General features: G+C 38.0%; 1 protein-coding gene across 5 annotated transcripts; it reads left to right on the forward strand.

Moving 5' to 3' along the window:
• The first annotated feature begins 1891 nt into the window (after positions 1-1891).
• Positions 1892-26016, forward strand: NEDD1 (NEDD1 gamma-tubulin ring complex targeting factor). 5 transcript variants are annotated; one of them, XM_038154458.1, is made up of 15 exons: positions 1892-2223; positions 3534-3682; positions 5463-5557; positions 6937-7053; positions 8220-8360; positions 13222-13451; positions 14458-14659; positions 15573-15759; positions 18314-18445; positions 18644-18685; positions 19096-19319; positions 20040-20172; positions 20455-20611; positions 22957-23023; positions 23707-26016. In XM_038154458.1, the coding sequence occupies exons 1-15, from the start codon at positions 2054-2056 to the stop codon at positions 23809-23811; spliced, it is 2151 nt and encodes a 716-aa protein (XP_038010386.1). In that variant the 5' UTR covers positions 1892-2053; the 3' UTR covers positions 23812-26016. The 5 variants fall into 5 exon arrangements, with proteins under 5 accessions (XP_038010386.1, XP_038010387.1, XP_038010390.1 ...); XM_038154459.1 differs by having other exon boundaries at positions 2085-2223; positions 3539-3682; positions 23707-23811; XM_038154462.1 differs by lacking the exon at positions 1892-2223 and adding an exon at positions 2381-2543 and having other exon boundaries at positions 3539-3682; positions 23707-23811.

Genomic DNA, 26016 nt, shown 5'->3' on the forward strand with positions numbered 1-26016 from the left:
ACCACTGCAATTTAATTTCCCACTTTGAAACCCCAGAGATAATTAGAATTATTCTCATTTATCTACCATCTCAGCATGATTTAGGATTCTACTTAATGTACAAAGAAAAAAAGAAAGGCTGTGCTGAAGCAAATGGCACCAAAACTCTCAGAGTGGAACCAGAATATGCTACCTAAGAAATAATCACAAGTGGACTGAGGCAGCCCTGTAGTCCTGTGTGGAGGGTAAAAGTCTCCAAAAACAAAAAGCACCTACAGGACTGGTTTAGCTCCTGGCCAGACATTCAGAGTTGAAAAGTACATTTCAGTAGCCACCAAAAAATTTCAATGCCCTAGGCAGAACTTGTTTCTTGGGCAGTGATACTTGTTTCATTCCCTGTGAATTCTGGCATCATACAGCTACTATACAGCAGAGCTAGTAGTGAAAGTCAAGATCCTGTCTATCATATGAAATTACTGTATATATTTTATCATCATACAATGTGCAGTGTATTAATTATCTCTGTCACATTCCTATGATTCCACTACCAAATGGGCTAATACCAATTTTAAGTGGTTTCCAAACGGCTCTAAAGAACAATTATAACCATAAAGAAATTCAGGCCTTTTTTATCCCGAGTGTTCTGACTGGTCTTACTCCCCTGTAACTCTATGGCTTGTCCTTCAGAAACCACTGTCCCTTCCCCTACAATGAAAACCTTGTTTATGGGCAAAGAGGAAACAGATGTATATTTAAAGGCAAAAATGTATTAGCATAATTTAAATCTTAGCCTAATCCAAGAATTGTTATCAATCCAGGTCTAATTATTATGGGAAAAGAAAGAATATTTCTATGTGCAAAAATTTTTAACAATAATAATACAGTTAAAAATATTATATAAACTGGTTTTGCCTCTCTTCACTTGTGTATTGCTCACACTTCCACTGTTTTCACAGCCTTGCACAATTGCTGGGAATGCCCTGCCTTGCACAGGGCATTTCAGCAACACCACCACTTTGGCTTTAAGGATTGGGCTTAAAGCTGCAGTTCTTTCCCCAAACAACATGTCCCAATGGTTCCTTACAAATACCAAGAACAAGCACAGCACAGGTGCTGGCATAAAAAATGCCAGCAAAGGTCCTACCAGCAGGAAAGACTGATTTATCTGAGGGGCTGTTACAGAATGAAGCAAAACATGCTGATCATGTTTATTTAAAATCCCCCGAATTTTTAATTGTTCAAGGCTTTAGGGCTAGTCAGGCAGGAGCTCACCTATCTGTCTGTAAAAACAGTTGTGCTCCACAGTGAGGAGATAAGAAAACAAAGCCAGAGGATATGGCTGTGGTAAAGAAAAGGCTTTAGATTCTCTCTGTACTGAAGCTAGGATGGAATAACAAGTGCTGGCCTCAGAAGTGAAACATGACAGGTTTAGCAGAAAATTAGGACTATGAAGTGGAGTGAGGGTAGAAGGCTTGCAGGAATGCTGTGGATCCTTCAGCACTCAGCTGCGAAGGCAGGTGGCTGAAGATATAAATTATGACTAATGATTGCTTAATGAGGATTAATAGATGCAATAAAGACATGATCTTCATCGCTGTAGGGAAATAATGGCATTCTGTGTAACAGTGGCATGATTTCTTTCCTCCTGATTCTGGGTTCACTTCTACAAACTAGATACTAAATGAACTTGGAAAATCAAGACTCCCTCAGAAAAGGAAAGTAAATCAGGCATTTCAGCTAGACCGGTTCTGAGGAGACACAGGGTAAAGACTCACTCAAAGGGAGATCTCTACAGAAAGTTTTGCTACAGGTTCCATGTCTAAATTACCTTTAAATTTAGTATATAATTTTGCGTTTAGGGGTAGAAAGCAGGAGCGCAAACACGTATCACCTTAAAGGAACTGCTACTTTTTATTTTACCGGATGAAAATAACCAAAGTCCCTTTCTGTAAAATTCAGCATGACCAGGGTAACGGTTCTATTGCAGGTCAGGAAACAGATGCCGCAATTCTCCACTACTTGGGGTCACTATTAGTAATGTATTAACTACTATCATTTATTTCGCTCTGTCGCCATGACGTCCCCGTGTCCCGGAGGTACGGACACACAGACGCCGGCAGTGCTGGATGCCTTTCGCTCAGCATTGGAATCTGAGTTTCCAGCTCGTAAGGCGGCAGACGTGGTGCCCCTCAAACCCAGTCTCGGCGTGTTTACTGCGTGGCCAGCGCCCCCTCCCTCCAGCAGGTGCCAGGGCGCGGCTCGGTGCCGTGCGGGCTGGGGGCCCGTCCCGCAGCGGCGGCCCCGGGCAGGCCCCGGTCACCGATCCCTGCCCGGCGCGGGAGCGGCCCCGGGCCCCTGCGGGCCGCCGTAGCGCGGGGAGGCGCGCGGGGGCTGCCGGGACGGGGCGGGTGAACTCGGGCGCGGCGCGGCAAGTCGGGCCGCGCGCGGGCCGGGCCGGGGTGGTGCGGGCGGAGCCGGGGCCGGGCTGGGCCGGTCCCTCAGGCGGCGCTCGGCCGGGCCTAGGGGCGAGCAGCGGGGGCTCGGCCCGGTGCCCGCTTGGCCAGGTGCGCAGCGCCGCGGGGAGAGCGCGGGAGCGGGGCCGGGGCCGGGGCCGGGCGGTGGCGATGCCGCTGCCGAGGGGCGGGTGCGCTGGGCGGCTCCTCCCGCGGCCTCCAGGGCTGAATTGCCGGGCGGGAGACAAGGTCTGTGTGAGGAGCGGCTCCGCGGGCTGCTGCCCGTGGACCCTGAATTTCTTGTGTAGTTTTGTGAGTGTTGACAGTCCCGGCAGTAAGAATGAATGGCCTAAAGCTGTATGGAAATGTCCCGCAAACTGTGGCTAAGGGCTGGTTGTGTTCTCAGCTGAAGCCAGGCTCACGTTTACAGTCTTTGTCTGTTGTTAGTTTAAAATTACCAGGAACAAAAAGCTGTGAATCAGCGTTTCAAACCAGGCATCGGTTAACCTTAAGTCTTAAAAGGTGTCACTCAAAATAAGTAGCAGTACATTTTTCTTGGCCTTTTTGCTTCGTACTCTCTTGTGAGGTGCGATGGAAGGTGACTCACTGTCGCTCGTATTCTAGTGTCAAAGGTTATGTTTAAAGGATTCTCGGATGTCTTCTTTGGAGTGGTGAGATGAAGGCTGAAGTGAGTCCTATAGGTCCGTACTGCCAGCCTTGCCCTGCAACAGTTTGATTCTGGTTTGTATATCCCCATCTGCTGGTGGGAAGTGGGTCCTTCAGATCCTCAGGGCTTCCTGGTAGGCAGCTGTGAACTGTGGAGATAAAGGCTTCCTTTGAGTCGCTTGGTGCCATAGAGGGGCTGGCTTTGTGAAAAAGAAACCATGCATTTCCTGCCAGAGTTCAAGCAGCAGAAGCTTGGAGTGTCTGCTGCTCTCACTCCTATATGCAGCTGAACGGTACTAACTGTTTAACCAAGTAAATGTTGTAGTTATCAAAAAAAGTCAGCTGTACCATTTAAAATTGTAATTTTGAATTGTTAGGTTGCCTGTTTTATTTTTTTATTTCATATATTTTCACTTGCTCATTTATTTTTGCCAGAACAGGTGCAGCCATGCAAGAAAGCATACGTTTTGCATCATCAGGAGATGACATTAAAATATGGGATTCCTCATCTTTCACCGTGGTGGAGCAGTTCAACCCACATACACCCTCACATCCAGTCAGTTCACTGTGCTGGGCCAGCAATAGTATCCTTTGCAGTTTCAGTCATATTTCTGTGTGTGTTCTGCAAAATTCCAGTGTCTTTTTCCTTTCCTTTTTTTTTACTGAAGTGTTTGTAAAACACAGGCCTGACACGTTTTGAAGTCTCGCATAAAAATGTTGGTATATATTTTGACCAAAGTTTGTGGTTCCCCGTGCTGAAGGGATTTACAGAATGCATTCATGATGGTAAATACTTCCGAAGAAGTTTCTCATCTCGGGAGCCAGCACTTTTGTAATGGCTGTAATATGCCTGAGTTGCCTGCCAACTGTAAAGCTTACTCATTTGTTTCTTCAGTATTTGATTATGATACTTGCTTTCAAGACGGTCCTTAATTACTGACAAGCTTGAGCAAAGCAACTGCTGCTGTGGTAAAATTCTGTACTTAGTGTAGTGAGGAAAATTGTAATCAATTGTAAGGTTTTTTTTTTCGTAGGACAGCTTCTTGTTGATTCTGATAGTCTTTGATAGTGTTCACTTACCTGTAAGCACTGGTTTTCTCTCCATTGCTTGTAGCATTTGGAGAGGGAGCACAAACATGTTGTGTAGGATAACGTTCACAGGACGGTGGTGGTTTGTCATCAAAATGGATCTGACCCTTTTAGCTCTTTAACCCTTGACTTGGAAGCCAAGGAGGTCTTGGATAATGATGTGAGGGGCCAAGTGTTAGAGGAAGATATGAGAAATTTCACTGGGCTGTCACAGGAGAAGGTGGTGGTGCCTCATCTTGACATAGGAGGACAGGATGCTGGCACACAGCTTATGAGTCCTGCAAGTTCTGAATGTCTGTCCTCTAAGTTAATGTATGAGAAGAAATTACACCAATTGGAACACAAATAAATGTTTTGGTTATGGAGCTTGCAGAGGATTTGAAACACAGATAGAATATTTTCATGTGTATGCATACACACTAGAAACAATGAAGACTGAAACAAGGAAGTACTTTATAGATTTGTCAGCTTGTTAAGGATAAAGCATTAGTTCTAGTTACTCATAGTTCTGTAAAATTATAAAAAAGTGCCTTAAAATAATGAAAGCAATAACTAGCACTACTCTGCCTGCTGGTTCTGTTGTGTTAAATCCAGCCAATTAATCTGTGTTATTCTTTAATAACCAAATACAGAATCACAATGGGCATTGGCCAGAAGATTGAGTGATTACTCAGTTTGTTTGGTGGCGGTGCAGATGCAGTTTCCCTGCTCTGTAATTCTATAAATGTTCTGATTACTTTGGGTACTTGGTTTCATAAAAGGTTCTTTTTGGGCTTTTGTTCTTCTTTTCTTGGTTCAGAGTGGGAGAAACTGGCAACTGCTCTTTGTACTCTAGAAGCTGTATAGTGAAGTAATCTAACATTTGTCATGACCAGGACCATTCTTTAAATCCATAGTCTGCTAACAGCCACAGACATTCCTTTGAACTGGTGATAAATGGGGCTCTTACTTGGGGGTGTGGGGAAACAGAATTGTCGACTGGATAAGCTGCCTTAGTGGTAAAGAGCTCTTAAATAATACCTGGCAGATATTTCTCGTCTTTTCTATCAAAGAAATTGCTGTCTGTCTTGTATTGGCAAGTAAGGGCTGTAGTTAATTCAAGAGCTTCTTAATGAAAGCTTGGAAAATAGCCTTATGTTTCTGTTTCTAGGTTTCTTCAAGGTCTAGTGCTTTAGACTGTTGAGCCAATCTGTCTTCTGTTCAATAAGGGAAACTTCCTGTTGCTTTTATTAATCACCAGTATCCTACAATTATATTCCTTAACTTGTGACGAAGATAGATACCTGGCTAGTGCTTCTGCTGCTGGTGATAAAATAATTGTTTCAAGCTGTAAAAGCAAACCTGTCCCACTCTTTGAAATAGCTGAAGGAGTAAGTATGAGTAATGCTTTTCCCTCACTTTTTCCCCATTTCACCTGGTATCCTGTTTCACATCTGTTCTGCATATTGGGATCAATGTAATTTTGGTATTGTTAGAATTATGACACATACGTAAAAACATTTCCCTGTGTATTGTTAAACACATATAAAGAGTGGAGGCAATAGTGCTTTTAAAATAGCTCTGTCAGTAAGAAGATACAGATGCAGTTATGCAAATGTGATGACTTGAGGCAGTCAATGGTTCAAATGTGATCCAATGTGTAGGAGGTGGAATAGCTCAAGTTTGAACTTCATTTTCCAGCTTGAGCATGTGTATGACTTGTACACTGGAAAACATAAGAGTCTATGGAGGGGTTGTTCTTGGAGCATACATGTGCCAGCTTGTATTACAAGAAACAAGAGAATTTGTATTGTATTCAAGGCTTTTTTATCTTCTAGTTAAAAGGAATTGTGGCACTTCAAAAAGCTGGACCTAGTTTTAGAAGAGTCTCTTCATATGGTCACTTAAATAGCTTGTTAGTGTTCTAAACCATTCTAATTATTCTCCTTGGATAGCTGTTGTAATGCTAATTTGGACTGGAAATTTTCTGAAAAGCTGTTCAAACCTTGCTTATAGGGTGATGAAGCAAACCCTTTCAAAAGTGAAGTGTTTGTCCTGAAGATTTCACTAAATTTGATCTATAACTAATGCAATCCTTTGCAATTTTATCATGTCAATAATTAGATGGACTTGTTTTTTCTTTACTCAAATCTTGAAAACTTAAAAGTGAATTTTCAACATGATGAAACTGAATAATAATTTGTCCTCAATGTAGGCCTATCATTAAGATTGACCTTTTTTTTTCAAAAACTGGTACTTCAGTGATTATATTAAAAAGAACCACTTAACTGAATTATGAGGTTTGCTGCTATAATATTCCCTGTAATGTTTAGGGAATGTGAAGTGTGTAACTTAGACACCTTCTTGATTTTCTTCTAAGAGTTTTTTTCTTTATCTTAGGATTTCTTTGAAAAAGAAGAGTACCTGAATAAAGTACTATGTTTACTCTTTACGGAGCTATAATTTACAGGAAAAATGCATATTGGAGGAAAAGGTGCCAAAAAAATTAAAATGGGAATAGGGAAATGCAAGTATTTAAAGGTTTATTAATTAATATTCTTACATGTTAAAGTATATTAAATATATGTCCAAACTGGACTTGATTTTAAATGCCTTTTGATAGGAGATGGCTGTAGAGTATGAATAGGTCTGTCTGTCAGTGGGGCTATGTGTACTGATGAAAATGGAAGCACACATCAATATGCTTTGAAGTAGATTTGAATAAATCCCTTAATTATCTTTAGCATACATTTTCTTCTTTCTCCATTAGGCAAAACAGACATGTGTGAGCTTGAATGCTAGTTCTTCATATCTTGTCAGTGGAGGCCTTGATAACACAGTTAATATCTGGGATTTGAAGTCCAGAAAGATTTACCGCAGCCTAAAGGTAAGTTTGGCTGAGGAAGAGCTGTAGCTTTCCACTCCCAGGTTTTGCTGCCAACTGTAAAAAATATACTTTCTCTAAGTCTGGTGTCTGTCTGGATCCAGGTCACAGACAGGAGCTAGCACACATCTGGGTCTCCTTCAAGTTTGTGTTCTTTATGTGCTGTAAATAGCAAATTTAACAAGCATATGTAACTTGGTGTTTTCAGAGTACAATTCTGAAATTAAAATTACAATTTAAACACATAATAATACATGTTTAAATTTCCAGAATAGACTTCTTATTTTTGCAAATTGTTGGTGTTGTCTGATGGGGATTTTTTCCAGGAGCTGCATTCCAGGTAATTGCTGGTTTGGTACATTGAATGAGAAAACACTTCTGTGTTTGTGGAATACTGTAGCAGAACTAATGTTGTGCAAAACTGGGAGATGGTTGTCTTCTAACTGAATTCAGTATGAATTCTCTAGAACTTTTTTATGATGCACAGAACATAGGATGGTTTAGTATCTTTCCCACATGCCTTCAGTAGATGGTTTGTCCTTATTTAGCACCACTGTTTTAAGAGACTACGAAACTTCAGCTTTGATTTATCCTTTTTTTTTTGACTTTCAGAGTTAGTTGGAAACAAAACCTCTAGGTATCTAATACAATACTTTAAATATCTACTCCTAACTTTTGGGTTAGAAGTACTCCATTGTCTTCTATATAGGAATATAGGGGGAAAAATAATACGTTCATTACACAATATTATCACTGCAAATGACTGTACTGAAAAGCTGGATGGTAAATATATGTGTTAGGTCTAAAAGTGACAGAAGGGGAAGTTGTCAGTAGTACATCATAAAGTATATTCAAATATCACTGGTTTCTGGGAAACTTCACTTTTAAAATAGTGTTCATAACACCTGTGGTAAATATCTCTGTGGTTGTCATATTAAAATATTGTATAGAATTATGTGTTCATCTTTACTAATTTATTAAAACCACCCAACGCAAACAATCAGAGAGTGGTTATGAGTGATTTTTGGTATGTGTTGCTACTGTTTCCTGTGATATTCCATAACAACTCTTAAATCTTTCAAAATGTGATAGTCAGAAAAAATAAGCTGAAGTTTTTTTTCAAAAATATAAATTAGTAACACTCTCCCTCTAACCTCCCTTTCCCACAGGAGCATAAAGATGAAATCACGAGTGTTGCATATAATTGGAATGATGGCTATGTTGTTTCTGGATCTTTGAGTGGTGAAATCATCCTACACAGTGTTACCACCAATTTATCAAGTAGTCCCTTTGGTTATGGCAGCAGACAGGTAGGCTATCTATGTTAAGTTCCTTTCAAGTACTAAGCTTAATTTGCAGTCTTTAGAAATTGAAAGTACGTATAAAGAGCTTTTAAGTTTTGGTATTCTGTTTCATTTTAATTTTTAAGAGTGCCCTTAAGGAAAGGAGAAAGCAGGCTGCTGTGTGCATTGTAGCCTTAAATACTAGGTAGCATTGAAATACAAATTTCTCAAGTGCCATTTTTTCTATACGGGTTACAGCAAATTTTACTTGATAGACACTGGCTCCTCAAGAACAAACTTTTAGATATCTTAGAAGTGATTAAAGCACAGTTGGCTTTACAAACCAAAACAGGATTTCAATTCACCACTCAGTGTTTATTATTGCAGAGGGCAAAGACCATGCAGCCTGTGTTCTAACTTATTGAAAGCTATCTGTATAGAAGGGATGAATACAAGTCTGTATTTGGAAATAAGTTTATTTAATCTGTAGATTAAAATTGCACAGATGCTCAAAGAGAAAAATAATGAGGTTTTATCTTACCTACTTAGGTGTTTAGTTAGTATTTGGGAGAACTACTTTGAAGGAAGATTGTGCACAAGGCAAACACAAAGGATATGTACTACCTAAGGACCTTGGTTGGGTTTGCCACTGCAAATCCTTTGCAGACTCAAAAGATATTAAAAGAATTAGTGGGTATCACAAGGGGAATTCCCTTGATACAAGAGCAGTTGCAGTAGTAAATGAGCTATGTTGTCCCAGTGGAAATTCCAATGTATGCTCTTAGTGAGAATTGTCTTGTCTTATGGATAGCCATGCATTTGAGTTCTAGGCATACTTTTCATTTTTTACTGAATCATTTTTACAGAGGTAGGGGGTGCCTAGGGGATGCAGAACTATTGCTTTGGTCCTAAACCTGACCTTTAATGTTGCAGGGAATGCTGAAGTTGTGACTTATTCCTTTTCTATTACTGCAACAGCTTTTTCATTCTTAAATTGCAGATAGTGTCAAATTAAATTCTTCTCCTGTCTCGCATGAACAGTATAACGTGGTGAAAAATCTCTTACAATCTCACAGCATCTCGGGAATTATGGTATACTTTCTGATGAAAAATCTCTATGAAGTTTAAACTATTTCTGCTCCTAGGTGCTGCAGTGTCTTTGATCCATCACCAATCTCATACTTATATTGAAGCAAAACCATACTTCATACTTGGTTTGATCTTAAAAATCCATCTGTATAGTCAGGTCGTTTTTCTGACTTGATTGTTACAATCTTATGAGGAGTGTGTGTGTGAGGCTGGAGCAGGGAGGTCCATGGCTGGTTTATGGAGCTGAGGTGAATATCCAGAGTGCAGACTATGCTGCTAGTTAATTGGAAAATGAAGAAATTCTTGTGAGGATGAACCTGTTTGATATAGCCAGTTCTTTCCACCAGAAAGTGATTAGGAGTAAGAGATACGTCATGAATAACTATTTTGTCAGATGAAATCAAGAAGTCTGCTGCAAAGCTGAGTGACCTTTAGGATGGATAAAGCTATTTGATGTGTTAAAGTAATTGCAAACAAAGAGCGCCTGTTCACATTCTAAAGGATCTACAACATTTTCTTAGGGAGGGCAGTTATTTGATTATAGCTTTCATTTAAAGTGGATTGAGCTGTGATTTTTGTAATGAGTTGGCTAGTTGGATGTCCCAGTTTACCAGCTTGTCTTTGATTCTCAAAATGTTCTTTATTTTATGTGCAGAAATGGCTCTATTATTGTTTTGGGTTTTAATTGGAGAATTGATTCTACAGTGAAGAAAATATCTGAAGACTTGTGTAATTCTGTTAAATTTAAAAAGCCTTTACTTGATTTATAGCTTAGGGACCGAGCTTCCTTAAGAGTAAACTTGAATAGATAAACAGTGTATTATACTGTTTGATCCTGGTACTAGTTTTCTGGCTTAGAAAGGGGTCACCACTCCCTAGTGACTTTTTTTAGAATTGAGGAATGTGAAATCTAACCTTAAAAATTTTAGCTTGTCTGTTTTTGATTCAGCATGTTGGAATGTAGTTTCTGTGCCAGTTAATTTCTCATGTTGTGTAGATTCTACAAGTAGTAGAATAGCCCAAGGTTGCTGTGCTTTCTCTGACTTTAAACAAAATTCTTTTCATAGGAGCATTGGCCTATAGTCTGTTAATTGATTTTAATTTAGTACACCTTTGTGTTTTATTAGAATTGAGTTCTTGCAGAGCTGCTTGCAGATCCCATAATTTGTCTTTGCTATTGGCATTCATTTAGACTACCAGATTCTTATCTGCTTGCTGTTGTGAGGATAAATTAAGCTTTGTTTCAAAATTTAATGTTTGTTCAAGTCTTCACTGCTTGGTGCAATTCTCCTAGCAACGGGATTTAGTTTGGCTGTTTGAACAGCTGGCTGATTTGTAAAGGAGTGTGATGGATTCTGGCCACTCCATATAGTGAAAAGTTTGTCAGCTTTTAAAGGTAAAAGTGGGGAGTAAATATGGGGAATGTAGGCATGTGAAAAAAAATTGAGAACTTGCCCAGACCTTTGAGATTAAAAGGATAAAGGAGAAAAGGAAATGGCTGGCTTGGTAGGATAGCAAAGGAGGTTTGAGAAGAGCTAAAAGTGAGTAATCTTGGCGGGCAGAAGGACAGGAGTGAGAAAATGAAACATGAGCAGATGCCAGGGCAGTAAGGAGGAAGGTATTTGGAGGTGAAGAATTGAGAGAACTGTGAGGGTCAGGCATATTTCCCATGTAGATCCTGTTTGTAATTAAAGCTGTTACTCGTGAATCTCTCAGTATTTTTTTCAATGTAAACAAACAGAAAAATGATGATGAAATTGTGGCCAGTAGAGGGCCATATTAATGATGAAGAGTTGAAGTCATTCCTGTTTGAATATGCAGTTGAAGGTGCCACCTCTTTAAAGCAGGTTGAAGCAGTTTGGCTTCCAGCAAGACACACAATGCAAGTGCTGGAAATGATCCTGGAGGAATATGAAGCAACACATATCTCCATTAAAAGGAAGTTAAAGACAGAAATAGGATAAAGGCCAGTACAATATGTTGTGGTGTGGTCTATGCCAGAATAAAACAATAGCTTTTTGAGAGTATTTTCAGGCAAATAAAATATTTCAGCACTCATTGGACTGGACTTGAGTAAAGTACTTGATTCAGTGCTTTGTGAGAAAACACTAGATAGGATAGGTAAGAAACTCATTATATTGATAAATCAAATGAATATTTTCTTTCATTATCTGTCTTGTTTAATACTATCAGTAGTGCTTGTGATAGTAGAAGTAAGGTCAGACGGGGGAAGGGTCTGAAGCGCAGGTCTTGTGAGGAGCAGCTGAAGGGGTTCGGGTTGTTCAGCCTGGAGAAAAGGAGTCATGAGGGGACCTTATTGCTCTCTACAACCACCTGAAAAATAGGTACTGGCAAGGTGGGGATTTCTCTCTTCACACAGGTAACAAGCAATAGGAGAAGAGAAAATGGCCTCAAGTTTAGTTTGGATATTAGGACAAAATTCTTCTCTGAAAGGGTAGTGAGTGAGGCATTGAAACAGGCGGCCCAGAGAAGTGTGGAATCATCATCCCTGAAAGCATTCAAGAAACACATAGCATTTAGGGACATGGTTTAGTGGTGAACATGGCAGTGCTGGGGTAAGACTTGGACTTGATGGTCTTCAAGATCTTTTCCAGCCTTAACAATTCTGTGACTCTAGGTAGAGCTATGATGAATCCCAGTGGGAAGGCATTTGCCCATAAGAGAGGATTGTGTCAGTATAAAAATGATTGAAACTATAGACACAGGAATAACTGTGATAGAGCAGAAATCAAGATACCAGATTTAGGGGACAACTGAGGCTCTTATTAGAGTAGGATTTCAAAATTCTTAAGGGAAAGGAGTTGGATTTCTTAATATAAAATGATAATGACTAAAACAGACTCAACTAAGAGCAAAATACTTTGAGGATCATAAGAGATTTTAGTTGTCCATATTCGAGAAACATTCATACTGGGGGACTTGCAAATAGAGTGAGGGTACTGAAAAATAGTCCTGGGGGACTCTCATTTTTTTATTCACAGAATAGAGCCCGAAGCAGGGTGACCTTACTGTTCTTTAAAACAGGATAGCAGCACTGGGGAGTTAGGAAACTGTTTAAGTGTAAGGGCATTATGGTCCCAGGAGCAAATAGGTGCAGCTGGGTCATAAGTAAAATTAATCAGGAAATTGAATACTGTAGTAGTAGAACAGTGAGCTTCTGAAACATCCTCTGAAGCAATGTGGTGGAAACAAAATATCTTTTCTGAAAGGCAAGTTAAGTTCCTGGTTTTGGGTGTGATAAACCACACGTTATCCTCTTCTGTGGTCTTAGTCCACAGAAGAGTCTGTTCTGCAGGACCTGCATACTTGCTTAACTCTGGAGTCAGTGTGTTTTATCAAATTGACTGATATCCAAGTACCTCTAGTCAGTGAAGGGGAATTAAGTTTAACATTCTTGGCAGAAGACTAGGTGGTGAACTAATGTTCCTTTTCACTCTTTTAATTTTAGATGTGTTGTGGGGATTTTTTGTATGCAGGCATGATTTTTACTGAAAATTAGAGAAACTTTTCTGGAAGTGTCATTTTTCTTCTCCTTAATTTTGGTGATCAGCTCATATGGTACCCCATAATAGTAAAAAAAGAAAGTCTCACACCCAGTAGCAAAAATGGCATTTTAATGCAAAATTATTTTTTCTGGTTTTACTGTTTATATTTCAGAGTTGGAAGCCTTTGTAGACTATTTTAAGTTTGTATTCCTAATCTGTTTGTGTCTTTAGAAAATAATTTAATATAATATTTAATATTGGTATTAAAATACATTTTTATGTGTGTTTTACAGCCTATTCGACACTTGAAATATTCATCCTTTAAGAAATCCTTGCTGGGCACTGTTTCTGACAGTGGAAATGTAACTCTCTGGGATGTAAATAGCCAGAGCCCATATCATAATTTTGAAAATACTCATAAGGCACCAGCCTCAGAAATCTGCTTTTCTCCAGTCAATGAGCTGCTGTTTGTAACTGTAGGTTTGGATAAAAGAATTATTTTCTATGACACTTTAGGTAAAAAGTGAGTATATGAAAGACCTTTTGATTTTAGAAGATTCCTTATTTGGGTTTTATAAACTGGAAAAACATGCCTAATTATGACATGAATTATTTCATTCAGCCCCCATGCAGAATGGCTGAAGTGGTTGGCATATTGCTACTGGAGAACCTGTCCCATAGTCTGTTTTGCTTTCTAAGTTAACAAACAAACAACTGAAAAACCCCTATGGCATGTGGGAACTAATTGAAGTCCAGTTTATGGGTGATGTTCTCCAGTGCTTGTGTATGGGCTTTTCTTGTTGATAGAGAGCAGTTAACTTCTGTGAGGGGCAGTACAGCCTGTGCCAGCCACCTGAGCTTAGCTTGCCTGCTTTTCTAGTTAAGATAAAAGATGTAACTGTGGTGCACAGAACTGCTGAGATAGGGGAGAATGTTGGATGAAAAAGCAGGAAGGATGGGAAATAGGTGATGGGACTTCGAAGTAAGAGAGTGGGATGGCAAGTGGTTTTGTGGGACATTGGTTTTAGTGTGTGTAGTGCTTTTACTCTAGCTCCTCCTAGCAGCAGGAGTCTGTTTGCATTTTGGAATGATGCAGTAGAGGGATGCAAACTAAGACCTGAAGTTTTTCCTAAAGCTGTGGGAGGGGTAGAGTTGATAGGCTTGGGAAGCTAGAGGATGAGAGGATGTATGTAGTGGGATTGCTGCTGCAGATGATGATACAAGTAAATAATGTTGGTGTTTGCTATTAAGGAGGCAATGTGATCCTGTCCTCATGAAGTCTTCAGGGGCACATGCAGCTTTTTTCTTGTTAAGCGCAAATGCTTAGTGTAAGCCACTGTTTCTTAAAATAGTTCACTGTTTCTTAAAATAGTTCACTGAATTTAGTTGGTACTGGAGAAGTTGAACTACTGACCTGTAGCTAAATTATGAAAGCTTATATATATATATATTTATTTTAGATATTCTGTGTTGAAAAGTCCAACTTGTGAATTCTAAAAGATTCATCTTGTCATTTCTGATATTTGAAGGTTACTGAAAACAATTGTAGCTGATTTTCCTCTGACCACAGTAGACTTCATGCCTGATGGTACTACTTTGGCTATAGGATGTTCCCGGGGAAAGATCTGCCAGTATGACTTAAGACAACTGACATCACCAGTGAAAGCAGTTACTGCTCACAAAGGCTGTGTGAAATGCATACGTCTTCAGTTCAGCAGCACTTTTTCCAAGGTACTTTTATTGTTCAGTATGCAGATTAATGAAAGCAAAACATTAGTTTTGCTTATGTTTAAGTTCTGAAAAACGTTTAGCATTCACTTTCTAGGCATTACAGATGCCAACAAAGTGGGATCATACAAATGTAGGAATTATAAACTGTTTAGTCTTAACTACTGTTTTAGGCATTGTTAATGTGGAATTCCCCCCACTCCTGGCCTCGGTGTAGAAATAAGTGGAACTTGCAGTCTTCTGGGTTTTCTGGTGTGCCTTTGCAGATCAGCTTATGGCACCTCTGGTTATTTGTAGGCAGTAGCAGAAAGGTCTGTAATGGCCCTTCTGCTTAAGGAGAAGACACAGGGCTGCTCATCTGAAGATATTTTGTAAGTCCTATATATGTACTTTTGCTAGCACATATAAGCAGTGAAGAAGTTAATTAAATAATAGAGAAGACTTAAGAGATTCTTCCAATACTTAATTAGGCTCTACTTATCGAGAAACCCTGTGCTTCCATTTAGTGGACACTGAGAGGACCGTTGAAATGGATTCTTCACTACTCAGAGACTTTCCTTCTCCTCTAGCACACTTGCTGCTAGTGGTTAACTATTCCTGTAAAATTTGGAGTCCTTAATACTGTAATCTCTTTCTTCTGCTATGTCTAAACCTGGGATCAAAAGTGAGTCATGCGGGGGTCACTCCACTGTTAAATTGTTGCTATCCTTGTGGAGGTCCTCACGGATGTTTCCCTTGCTCTTTGGTTACATGAAGATACCTTTTTTTATATTTATAAAGGCGTATCTCCTAGGCAACCTTTGCAACTTGAACTGATTTTTTTACTGTTTTTAAAAAGGGAAGTATATTGTCTTGTATTTTTACTTTGGGCTGAAGGAATATGAACTTCTTGTAATTGATTCTATTTTTATTTCAGTCTAACATCACAGGTTCTTCAAATAAACCTGTGTCCAAAAGAGTAGAAGTCAAAGCTGGTAGTAATCTTGGAGGGATTCAAAATACTGGCATCAAAAACATCGCTTCTCAAGCATCAGCAACAGTTTCCTCTCATCTTACATTGACAAATGAGAATAAGGGAGGAGAGATTTTTCAGGAGAAAACAGGTAATGCTGTGTTCCTGCTGTTACAATAGTTGGCATAATGGGGAAGATGGAAGCAGTGTTTTGTGTTTTGACCATTACAGTATAAAAATTTCACTGAGGGAAGGGCATTTGTTAGGAAGTACTGTGTGTATGTACCTGCACATACAAATACTTCTTTTCCCTCCCCACTGTGTAACACATGCTGTGAGACTGTAGGAGGTAAATTGGGTCCTACTATAAGCTTAAGACACATGAAGTCTTAAAACTGTAGTGATACTGTGGGACTACCTCTTGCATTTTGACTTCTTGCAGATTATCTTTATGTACATAATGTAGTTTCTGATGCAATGTCTGCATGGAATGCAGAGCTAAAGATTTGTAATTCTTGTAATGAATAGGAGTAGCAGTCCTCTCAAAAAAAAAAACAAAAACCACACCAACTTAGGAAAACACAGGGAGATAAAGCAACCTAGTCCAAAATCCAAGGGACAACTGAACTGTATTTTTGTGAGAGGCATGATTCCAGTATCACATGGTAGGTAAGATGTTAAATATAGTTACAAGTATGATTAGTTGTATAACTGTACTTGCTGTGTATGCCTCTGAAATTAACAAGTTCTTTGTAAGAATTCTGAGCATTCCAAAACTGCCACGGTGTGAAATGTACTCTTAAAATTTTACTTAATTCAAGAGTTCTGAAAATATCAAATCAGTAGCACTGCTAGTTTGATTCTTTGAAAAAATTCTCAATCCATTTTAATGTAACAGCACTTTCCTCCTCCCTTTTAAAATAAGGAGAAATACATTTAGTAACAGTAATTAGGCAATAAGCCACTGCAGTCCATAGGGATGTGTATTAATGACCTCCCTTGGGTATGCAGTGAAGTATGAGGTGAAATAGAATGTTTCCTGTGTATGCAAGAAGTGATGCTAATCAACATTACTGAATCGTGTGGAAAATTTTATTTTGGTCAAAACATACAATTTATTGTCTTTATTTGAAGATGAAGATGGCTGTAATTAATGGGTGTTACCCCTTAATGGGGACTGGGCATAATAAATAAATGTTTTAAGAAAGTAAAGGCTTACCAAGCAAAAGAATTTTCCTTAATCTGACTGTTCAATTAAAAGTAAAAACCTCAGAAGACTGCAGAAGATATAGTCTTTAAGGTTAGAAATGGGAATGGATGAGATAGCACAAACTTCATTTGTTTCTGGAATTTTTCCTAGAACCTGTTCATGGGATTTAACTTTGGAGAAATAAGGGGCATTCAGTAAAGCAATCTGATAACATATTTAAGCAAAATTGAGACTTTTTGTCACAGGTATTTTTAAGGTACAAAAGTATAAATGAAGTCAGAATATGATGAGAAACTTGGATGTACTTTGAGCTGGCTTCCCATAAACTCCTATTTACCAACTGTTTTCTGCTTTAAGTACCTTACTACATTAGTATTTCTGGGAACGGGTAAAAGTGCACAAGATATTTTGGCCCAGTTTTACGTTACACTTTTTCCACATAGATCCTCTAAATTCCGATGCACAGGTTGATACTGCACTTCTGATTTGACTCAGTATACCAAGTATTTACTTAACTAGCAAGTGCAATCCTATGTTGGTGTCACAACTGACACATCTGAAGGAGTGAAAAATGTAATCTATTAATACATTTAAATGTGAAATCGTAAACATGACTCAAGTTCCATTTAATGTAAATACTTGGACGTGGTTAATTGCAGTCACCCACACAGTCATATTTCGATCACTTCAACAAGGAATCCCACCTAGAGAAGTACTTATAGGTTTAATGAACACTTTGTGTAATTACGAAAGTTATTCTGGTGGTTATCTGAGCAGTTCAATTCCCTTTCTAAAAACTGTAGTTCGAATAATTACTTGGGATTTTTTTGGACTTAAGATATGCTTCCACTCTTCAGACAACTGTCTCGGATGCCATGCATATAAGAAGCTTTTTCCCCCGTGGATTGGGTCAGGGAAGGGGCTTGAGGGTAGAGTAAAGAAAGGTCCAGGAACAAGTTTGGTTGAGGGTTGGTTTTTTTTTTTTTTGCCTGCAATTGTAACTTCAATTTGATTTTCTAATATTAGAAATAAGCAGAGAATCTACTAACACTAGGTGATCTTTTAAAAAGGTGTTTCATATAATTTCCCTTGGAATGCTTAATAACCCTAGTACAGCAAAGTTTTCTTCTTGCAGAACAAATTTAAATTTTTTAAAATCACATCTGAATGTGGTTACCTTATTAGCAGAAGGTGCAGTCACTAGTTTCACTTCATCTGATCCACCATAAAATTGCTGCACCCATCATTTAGATTTCTTTTAGTGTGGGTGGCATCTCCAATTTTACAACCCTCCTCTTGAGCTTTTAGTTGTAGTCACCTTTGTTACAGCCCAAATGAGGAAGTTAATATTGACCCTCTAACTAGCATCTGCAGACGGTTCTGAAGTGCTTACTGGACTTCCCACATATCATGCTTGGTGTGAGTTTGTTTAGCCATAATGTATGTTATTTTTGGAAAAGGTCTATTACTAACAGAATGATATTGCCCTTTGAAGCTTTTCCCCATAGTTCCAGTTTGGATGTCATTCCATCTAAAGAAGCAGATCATGGGAAAAGTGCTGAATTAAGTAATTTTGAGGATTTGGGTCGAAGTAGTTTAGGAGACGTGTTTTCTCCAGTCAGAGATGGTAAGTTACTAATACTGGAATTTGTAAAGCATCATTTCTCTGCATGTAGTGTGACAAAATGTCACTTGTGACTTACTGACTGCTTACCTGCTTGATATTTTGTCTTTGATTATGAACTTGATATTTTGTCTTTGATTATGAACTTGATGCAGTGATACAAATAAACACTTCATTTGTCTGTGTTCTGCTGTTTTGTAGATATTATTGCAAATAAAGTGACTGAAGATCCTCAAGGAAATGGTAAGCATATGCCAGTGGTAGGTCTTTGGAGGTCTGTGCTAGTTCTCACATGCTGATTTTGTCGTACCATTGGAAAAAACACAAATGACCAAAGCCGACACTCAAACAACTTTTCTGGGAATTGTCTGACACATTGAGAGACACAACATGGTAATAAGGAAGTCAAGAATATGGTCCTAAAGTGATTAGGTTTCTTCGTTTATACAATTTATAGTGATATGCAGAAGCTTTTCATGTTTTATTACTTTTATAAGGATAAGGGCACCATAAGTTGGATGGAAGGATGTAGTTTTTTGTGGAGTACATTTTTTGGTGATTTGTTTTGTCAGTCAGTTTTGTATGAGTGTGCAGGCATTTTAACTGTGGGATAGATGTAGTGTGTGTGTTTCATCTTTCCCTTTTCATTTTAGGCTTGGATTTCCAGTCCTACCTATTGGGTTTGGATTTTCTCCCGCAGCCTACCATTGCCTTTCCAGTAAAAAGAAACCTAGTGGGCAGTAGTGCACAAGGAACACAGTCTAGCCCATTACATGCACTTGTGGGATCTCCAATTAAAGAAGAGGAGGAACTTCCAGAGACTGATTCTAAGAAAATAAGTCTTGGGAAACAAGAATCTAAAGACATCTTGAAGCAGGTATTCTTATTATGAGTGGTCTTTTTAGAATTTTGACAGAATAGTACTGCTTGAAGAAAAGAATACTGAATAATGCCCAATCTGATTTTATTTTTCAGCTCTGTTCCCATACTATTAACACAAATCTGTAAAACCTTGTGTGATTTAGGTGAATTGGCCTTTAGCAATGGAAGATAAACGTATGTTTATATTAAATAAGATCAGGTTACATAAGTTCCCATGAAACAAAACAGGTAGCCTGAGGAGTATTTAGATTTTTCTACAAAATCAAGAAGGCTCACTAGACGGTTGCACCAGTATGATCGATTGTTGTTTGTTAGGTCAATTCCACTCTCTTCTTTCCCTGTTCTCTGTCTCCCTCTTTTTCTTGAGATATCTTTGATATGCTTCTGCACAGAGCTTAGCTACTTTTGTATTGCTCTTGAGAAGTCTGAGTTTGCTAGGAGTGATACAACTTAGTCACAACATTTTTGATCTGAAAATTAGAGGCCCCCGCCTTTTGAATTTGATTCTTTGTGTCCACTTGAGGGAATTCGAATATTTTAGCAATCCATTTTTCAGATATCTTGCTAGGAAGTGAAAAGCATGTATTTCTGAGCAGATTCCTAAAAGCAAAAATGTTTGAAGGAGCATTTCAGAAAACTTAGTCTTCAAGTGCAATTAGACAATTGTAACAAGTAGATTTAATCTTTAAAATAAAAAAAAAAAATCTGTTGACAGGTTTCAAAATCAAGCTTACCAAGCATAGAACCTTCTTCACCATCATGTACTTCTGATGCAAATGAGAAACTAATGAAGAATATTCAGGCCCGTCCTGCATATGATCTACCAGTAAATGGTACTACCTCAACAAGTAAGTTGATAATTTTGGCCCAGTCCTAGGTGTGGGTGATTGTAAACTGATGTGATATCTGATAAAAGGGACTTGATCTCAGTTCTTTAAATCAAGCCAGCCCTCCTAAAATGTCTTCAGTTGCCTCTGAAAAGACTCATTCTAAATCTGATTTGTTTTTTTACTGAGCAATATTTGAGGTAAAATTAATTTAAAAAATAATTATTTTTTAAAACGTAATGCGGTATATGAGCGGTTTTTATTTGTCATGAGGGTTCTCATATTTTATTTTCAATTGTAAAGGTTCAAAGATAACATCACCTGTCACTGCTGGAGTTGCAAGTTCGTTGTCAGAAAAAATAGTAGAAACCATTGGGAGTAGCAGACCGAATGCACCTCTGACAGCAATTCAAATAAACTTCATTCAGAATATGATACAAGAAACAATGGATGACTTCAGGTACTGCTGTTCCTGCAGAGTGTTTTGTTTTCAATGACACGTTTTCTTAATGAGGTGTTTCAGCATTTGCTCAAACAAATTTCTCTTTGGATTAGAAAATTACACCATTTATAGCTGTATTTTTGAAAAACTAGGTATGAAACTTAGTTTTTAATAGCTCTGATGACTAATTAGACTGATGCCTGTGAGGGCTGTTGGTGTATGACTTTGCTGATGTTTTCAGAATGAGTGAATATTTCTCATATGGTAAATTTAGTCTGCATAGCAAGGTCTCTACTCTTTTCCTGAAGCCTTGCACTGATGTATTTTCCTCCTTACTCATCTCCCTATGCCAGCAGGAGAAATTTCAGGTTGACAGTGAGGAGAGTTTGACATAGCCAGTTGACTTGTGTTGGCTTTGATTGTTGTTATCTTGGCATGTGTAAGGTGAAACTGTGTGTGTGTATTTCTACTGGTGGAGCTTTCATTCAAATAACATCTGTACTGTAAGTGATGGTTGGTGTCAGCTTTCTTTGTGGATATCTAACCAACATTACAATTGTCTTGAAAAAAGTCAAATTAGCATGGTTCTATTTAGAGTGGAGTTTGAAGAAGGTGAAGAAGTTAAGAGAACCTTATCTAGGGCATCACTTCCCAGCCCAGGTTTAAGATTAAGCAGGTTGAATGGAGATAATTGAGAAGAATTGCAGGGCAGGGGAACTGCTGCTGTCTTGATGACAGAAAGCAAAGCAAAACTAGTTTAGTAGGTCTGTGTCCTATGGCTGTTCTGCATCTGCCAACAGAAAAAATACATCAAACGTTATTTAATGTCTTCACATAAATGTAGTATTGTAAAACTCCCCTGGGATTTTTTGGTAATGAACACATATCTGATGAACACATGTAATTGATGTAACTTAAAATGCAGTCTGTGTATTGCAGATGTGTTCTCTTTAAAATCCATGTTCAGGCACCCCAGAGTTAGAAGTTATGCTTGACAGTCTTTTACTTCCAGTACCTCAGATATGGAGCCTTAAATATTGTGTTTCTCCTCTGACCTATACTTTCTGGAGAGGCTGGAAGGCTCTGCTGGCCCTTCTTCCAGTTTTGAGTTGCAGATACATTTAAACTGATTATGAAAGATTGTTAGTACTTTGGTTTTACTAGTTAGTAGTAAACTTTAGTAAACAACTTATTATTGTTAGTACTAGTGGTCAGTAAGAGGGAAGCGAACTGTTGTAACTTCCCATTGATGTAACTACTTTTCACCTGCTGGAACCTGAGGAAAGGATTTTTATCTTCCTTGCCTGAAATTCATTCAAGAGGGGGAAAACCCACAAACCTTCAGGAAAGGACCAGGAATAATATATAATTCATTTGGTTCCAAAAAGATGTTTGTTTCTTCATCTCCCTGTCTTTGGGAGATAACCTACATCTTTGGATTTATAGGATGCTAGCTGGCATCTATACTTGATACACTCAAAGAAGATTGCCTCCAGTAGGAATTCTGTAGCATGAAAATCTGTGGAAAGAGAAAGTGGAGATTGCCTTTGGGTTTGCTATATGTTTGAGGAAAGGAAAATGAAATAAGATCTGTGTGTGTCCACTTAAGAAACACCTTACTTTGTCAGGCCAGTGGTACCCAGGGCACAGTACTTAGTCCCAAACAGCTGCACTGTGCTGCATTGCTCAGGAAGAACTTGTCAGCTTGCCTGCCTTTCTGTGAGCTGTTCTCCTCCTTGTTCTTCCTCAGCTCCTGGAACTGTTGTATTAATGTCATGGTCAGAGGCTGTTTTCAAGCCTGGCTTTTGTAGTGTGGAATGGTTGTCCATGAATTAACGAATTCATGGCCACTTCACGGAGAACATTGCCACTGCTTTTTATGTAGATTAACCTTTGGTGTTGAGAACAATGTATTACTTACTGCAGTTGATGTTTTGGGTCCTTTTACAAAAGACTGTTCAAAGTCATGTACTGAAAAGGTCTATCTTCAAGTAGAGATAAATATTTTTCTCTGTGGTGCTTATGATCAAGGGATTTAAAATTAGCTTTGAATGGTAAAAATGAGAGGAGCTTATAGCTTGCAAGTGGAAAAGAATCTTGTTATCACCATGTATATATTTGTGCTTCTAAACTGAAAAGTCCTGCATCTTCTTATGTGCTGAAAAAAAATGGTACTTATAAAATCAATATCATAACAAAAGTATTCCAAAATAAGCTGTAGAAGATTGTTTCATGGTCTAAGGGTTTCTAGAGTTTTGATGAGAGTAGAGGTGAGGAATTGTGGAGTTTTGGGTGCTGAGGATATGAGAGAGACTGCTTCCTAAGTAAGTCTGAGCATCTTCCTTTTGCAACTCTTCCCCCAGAGAAGCATGCCATCGAGATATTGTGAATTTGCAAGTGGAGATGATCAAGCAATTCCATATGCAGTTGGTATGTACAAAGGCCATGATGGGAAATGTATTCAATTTTCTATTTTGGTAATATTAAGGCATGCCATCTTCTCTCAAAACTGAAGATCTATTTTGTTTGTTAAGACCAAGAAAGGAAGGATTTCATGTGAAGGAGGAGGAAAGTATGAATGGCAATCTGTTAAATTGTTTTTTTCTTTGGTTAATTAAGGGAATCTAGGAGTTGAGTAGGTATGAATTCCATATTTCAGGAGTTATAAACAAATTCAGCTGTCCTTCGGAAAGGGCCAAAGGCTGGGGTAAGGAGAAGGTAGATGGAATTCAAACAGAAAGCTTCACTTATAGATACTGTGCATACTGAGCTGTTCTGTATTCTTTAGCTTCACCTTTTTACAAATCTTTGTTCTTTTGATCTGCATTAGAAAGACCTTGTCTGGGTTCTGAGCATTTTAATAGAATTGGCATTAGTAGATTCTCATCCTGAAGAACTGCAAAATGTCCTTTGATAAAATATTCACTAATGTATTAATGATCAAAATACTGTATGTCAGCTTAAAAGGGAAAATCTTACTTTTCTTATCAAAAGTTTTTAAAAACAGAATTATCTACATTATTTCATTTTCAAAAGAAATGTGAAAGCCAATAGGATAAAACTGGAATTATTAACTTTATTACTACTGATTGAGACTTTTTTCTTTTCTGTAGAATGAAATGCATGCTTTACTTGAAAGATACTCTGTCAATGAAAGCTTAGTAGCTGAAATTGAGAGACTGCGAGAGGAAAACAAAAGACTGAGGACTCACTTCTGAAAGATTTGCATTGCTGATTTTATTAGCGTGAACTCACTACAGGTGGTGTGTTGTCTCTGACAGATCATCTGTCATCACTGAAGTATTGTTTGAAGACCTGTTATTTTGAACATGAATCTATTCTCCTAAATAACTAGTGTAAGATACTTTGTGTAATTAAAAAGTTTGTAGCAGATAGGCACTGTATAAAGAACATTTGCACCCTCATGCTGGCCACCTTGCAACGCAGCCTTCTAACAGAAAAACTCCAAGGACAAGTACGGTACTGGAGTTAGCAATACGTAAAGTGCCTTTTCGTAAACAAAATCAAACCAGGCCAGATGCTTTTACTCTAAGAACTTTTTTATATATACCTACTTTTCTATCTGCTTCTTTATTCTACTGCTGTCAGAAACAATCACTACAGCTTGCCTTTTCACATACTTTCCTTGAAGAAAAAGGGGAGTGAAAGCTCCTCTTTTGTGCACAACATGGAGTCTTGTTTACAAAGAGCTGGAAAGTACAGTAGTCAGTTAAGTTTATTCAGCTGGCAACTCTTCTGTCCTGAGTAAAACTAGAGCTTGAAAATATTCCCAAATTCGGTGCCACAGTCTTTCTTACTGAATTTATAAGTTTGTTGTTGTTGCAAATGCTACATCAACTGCACAATGAGATTTTTTTGTTACTACTTTGGCTATGAATATATAATTCTTTTTATTTACATGTATTTGAATGTTGTCATAGCTTGTCTGATTTGAATGCAACTTTAGTCTTCAAAATGTAAGTATATTAATAAGATAGCCATTAATAATACAGCAATGTGTAATTGAAGTCTTTCAGTCTGACTCAAGCACCTTTTGTGCCCAACCTCCCCTTCCATTGGTAGTGAACAACACTTGATATTGAGCAGTTGTGTTACAGTTTTGAGTCATATTGGTTTAGCGTTATTGTGGCCTTTTTCAGATAGCTGCATACCAAATATATTATCTTGTATTATTAACAACTATTAAAGAGCAGTCATTACTTCAGTAGCATAATAGTAGCATACTGGTATGTCAACATTTCTGAAGTGAAGCTCAGTAGGAAGTTCTGACTATTGAAGTCCATGGGATATTTGGCTTGGCCTTTATTTTGCCAAGAAGATTAAATTAAAACTTCAATTTTAAATTGCTTTAAAAATTAAATGAAAATTTTAAATTGAGTTAGAAATTTCTCTGAAAGACTTCTTCTACAGATGCTTCTTGCTATTTAAGTTTTTCTGGAGGCTTCTTAATTTTCCCTCTAATAATTGATTGTTTCTTTTCACAAATTCAAAACTCAAGCAAAGTCTGAAGAACATGGCAGGTTAATTATTTACGACATCTAGTGTTTAAGTCCACGATGGCACTCTGCTACTAAATGAGTAGATAAATACATGAAAGCCATAATATATAGTGTAACTTATTTTTATATGTTGCAAAACTAAAGAAAAAACTCCAAACATGTCTATAACATTTCCTTACCTTTAACTTTTTTTTTAAAAAAGAGACTTCCTTTTTTTTGATGTCATTTAATGAAAAACAGTCTTGTAGCAAAATGAGAGTGTTCAAGTAGCTTTTAATATTAGGGAAATGACTTTAAATGTCTGTAGTTCTACTGCTTTTAAAAGCTTTTTAAAATATTTCTATATCACATATAACTTCATATTGAAAGGAAGCAAAGAAAGTTGGGTTTTTTTACTAACTTAACACACAGTGTAGAGAACTCTTTGTTAAGTTTGTAGGATATGTAAGCTTGACACATAGGCCGCACAGTTCATGAAGACAGTAGTAGCTGAAGGTAGCAAAAATATCTTAGCATCCTTCTATGTATGCTTTTCAGTGTTAATGAAGTAATTGTGCATATTTCCATCTCTTGATTTCTTCAAGTTCTGAACTCTTGCTGATGTACCTGGATGACAGCAGGGAGTTAGACCATTATTTTGGGTATTTTGCTTACAGGTAATTTGTTTTCCTGACACTGAACTGTATAATGTTTTTAATTCCCAAATGGAGGTGACTATAACAAGAGTGATTAAAAAGATTTTTAGGGCTTTTGTCCATGTCTCAGGATTACTGTAGTGCAAGTGGCTACACATGGTGTGTGGAGACCCACTCTGCCTATCTCTATAAGGGTATGTTTTGCCTTGTACACAATCTGATTTGTATGTTACAATAAAGCTTGTTTCAACCTTTTTGAGAAAAAAAA

This window comes from Motacilla alba, chromosome 1A (assembly GCF_015832195.1).
Source record: "Motacilla alba alba isolate MOTALB_02 chromosome 1A, Motacilla_alba_V1.0_pri, whole genome shotgun sequence".
NCBI classification, from domain to species: Eukaryota; Metazoa; Chordata; class Aves; order Passeriformes; family Motacillidae; genus Motacilla; species Motacilla alba.

Coding starts and splice junctions, on each gene's coding strand:
- NEDD1 (XM_038154458.1), top strand. CDS start 2,054: ATGACGTCCCCGTGTCCCGGAGGTACGGACACACAGACGCCGGCAGTG. Junction 18,686..19,095: donor TGAAGATCCTCAAGGAAATG/GTAAGCATATGC, acceptor TTTTCATTTTAG/GCTTGGATTTCCAGTCCTAC. Junction 20,612..22,956: donor GAAACAATGGATGACTTCAG/GTACTGCTGTTC, acceptor CTCTTCCCCCAG/AGAAGCATGCCATCGAGATA.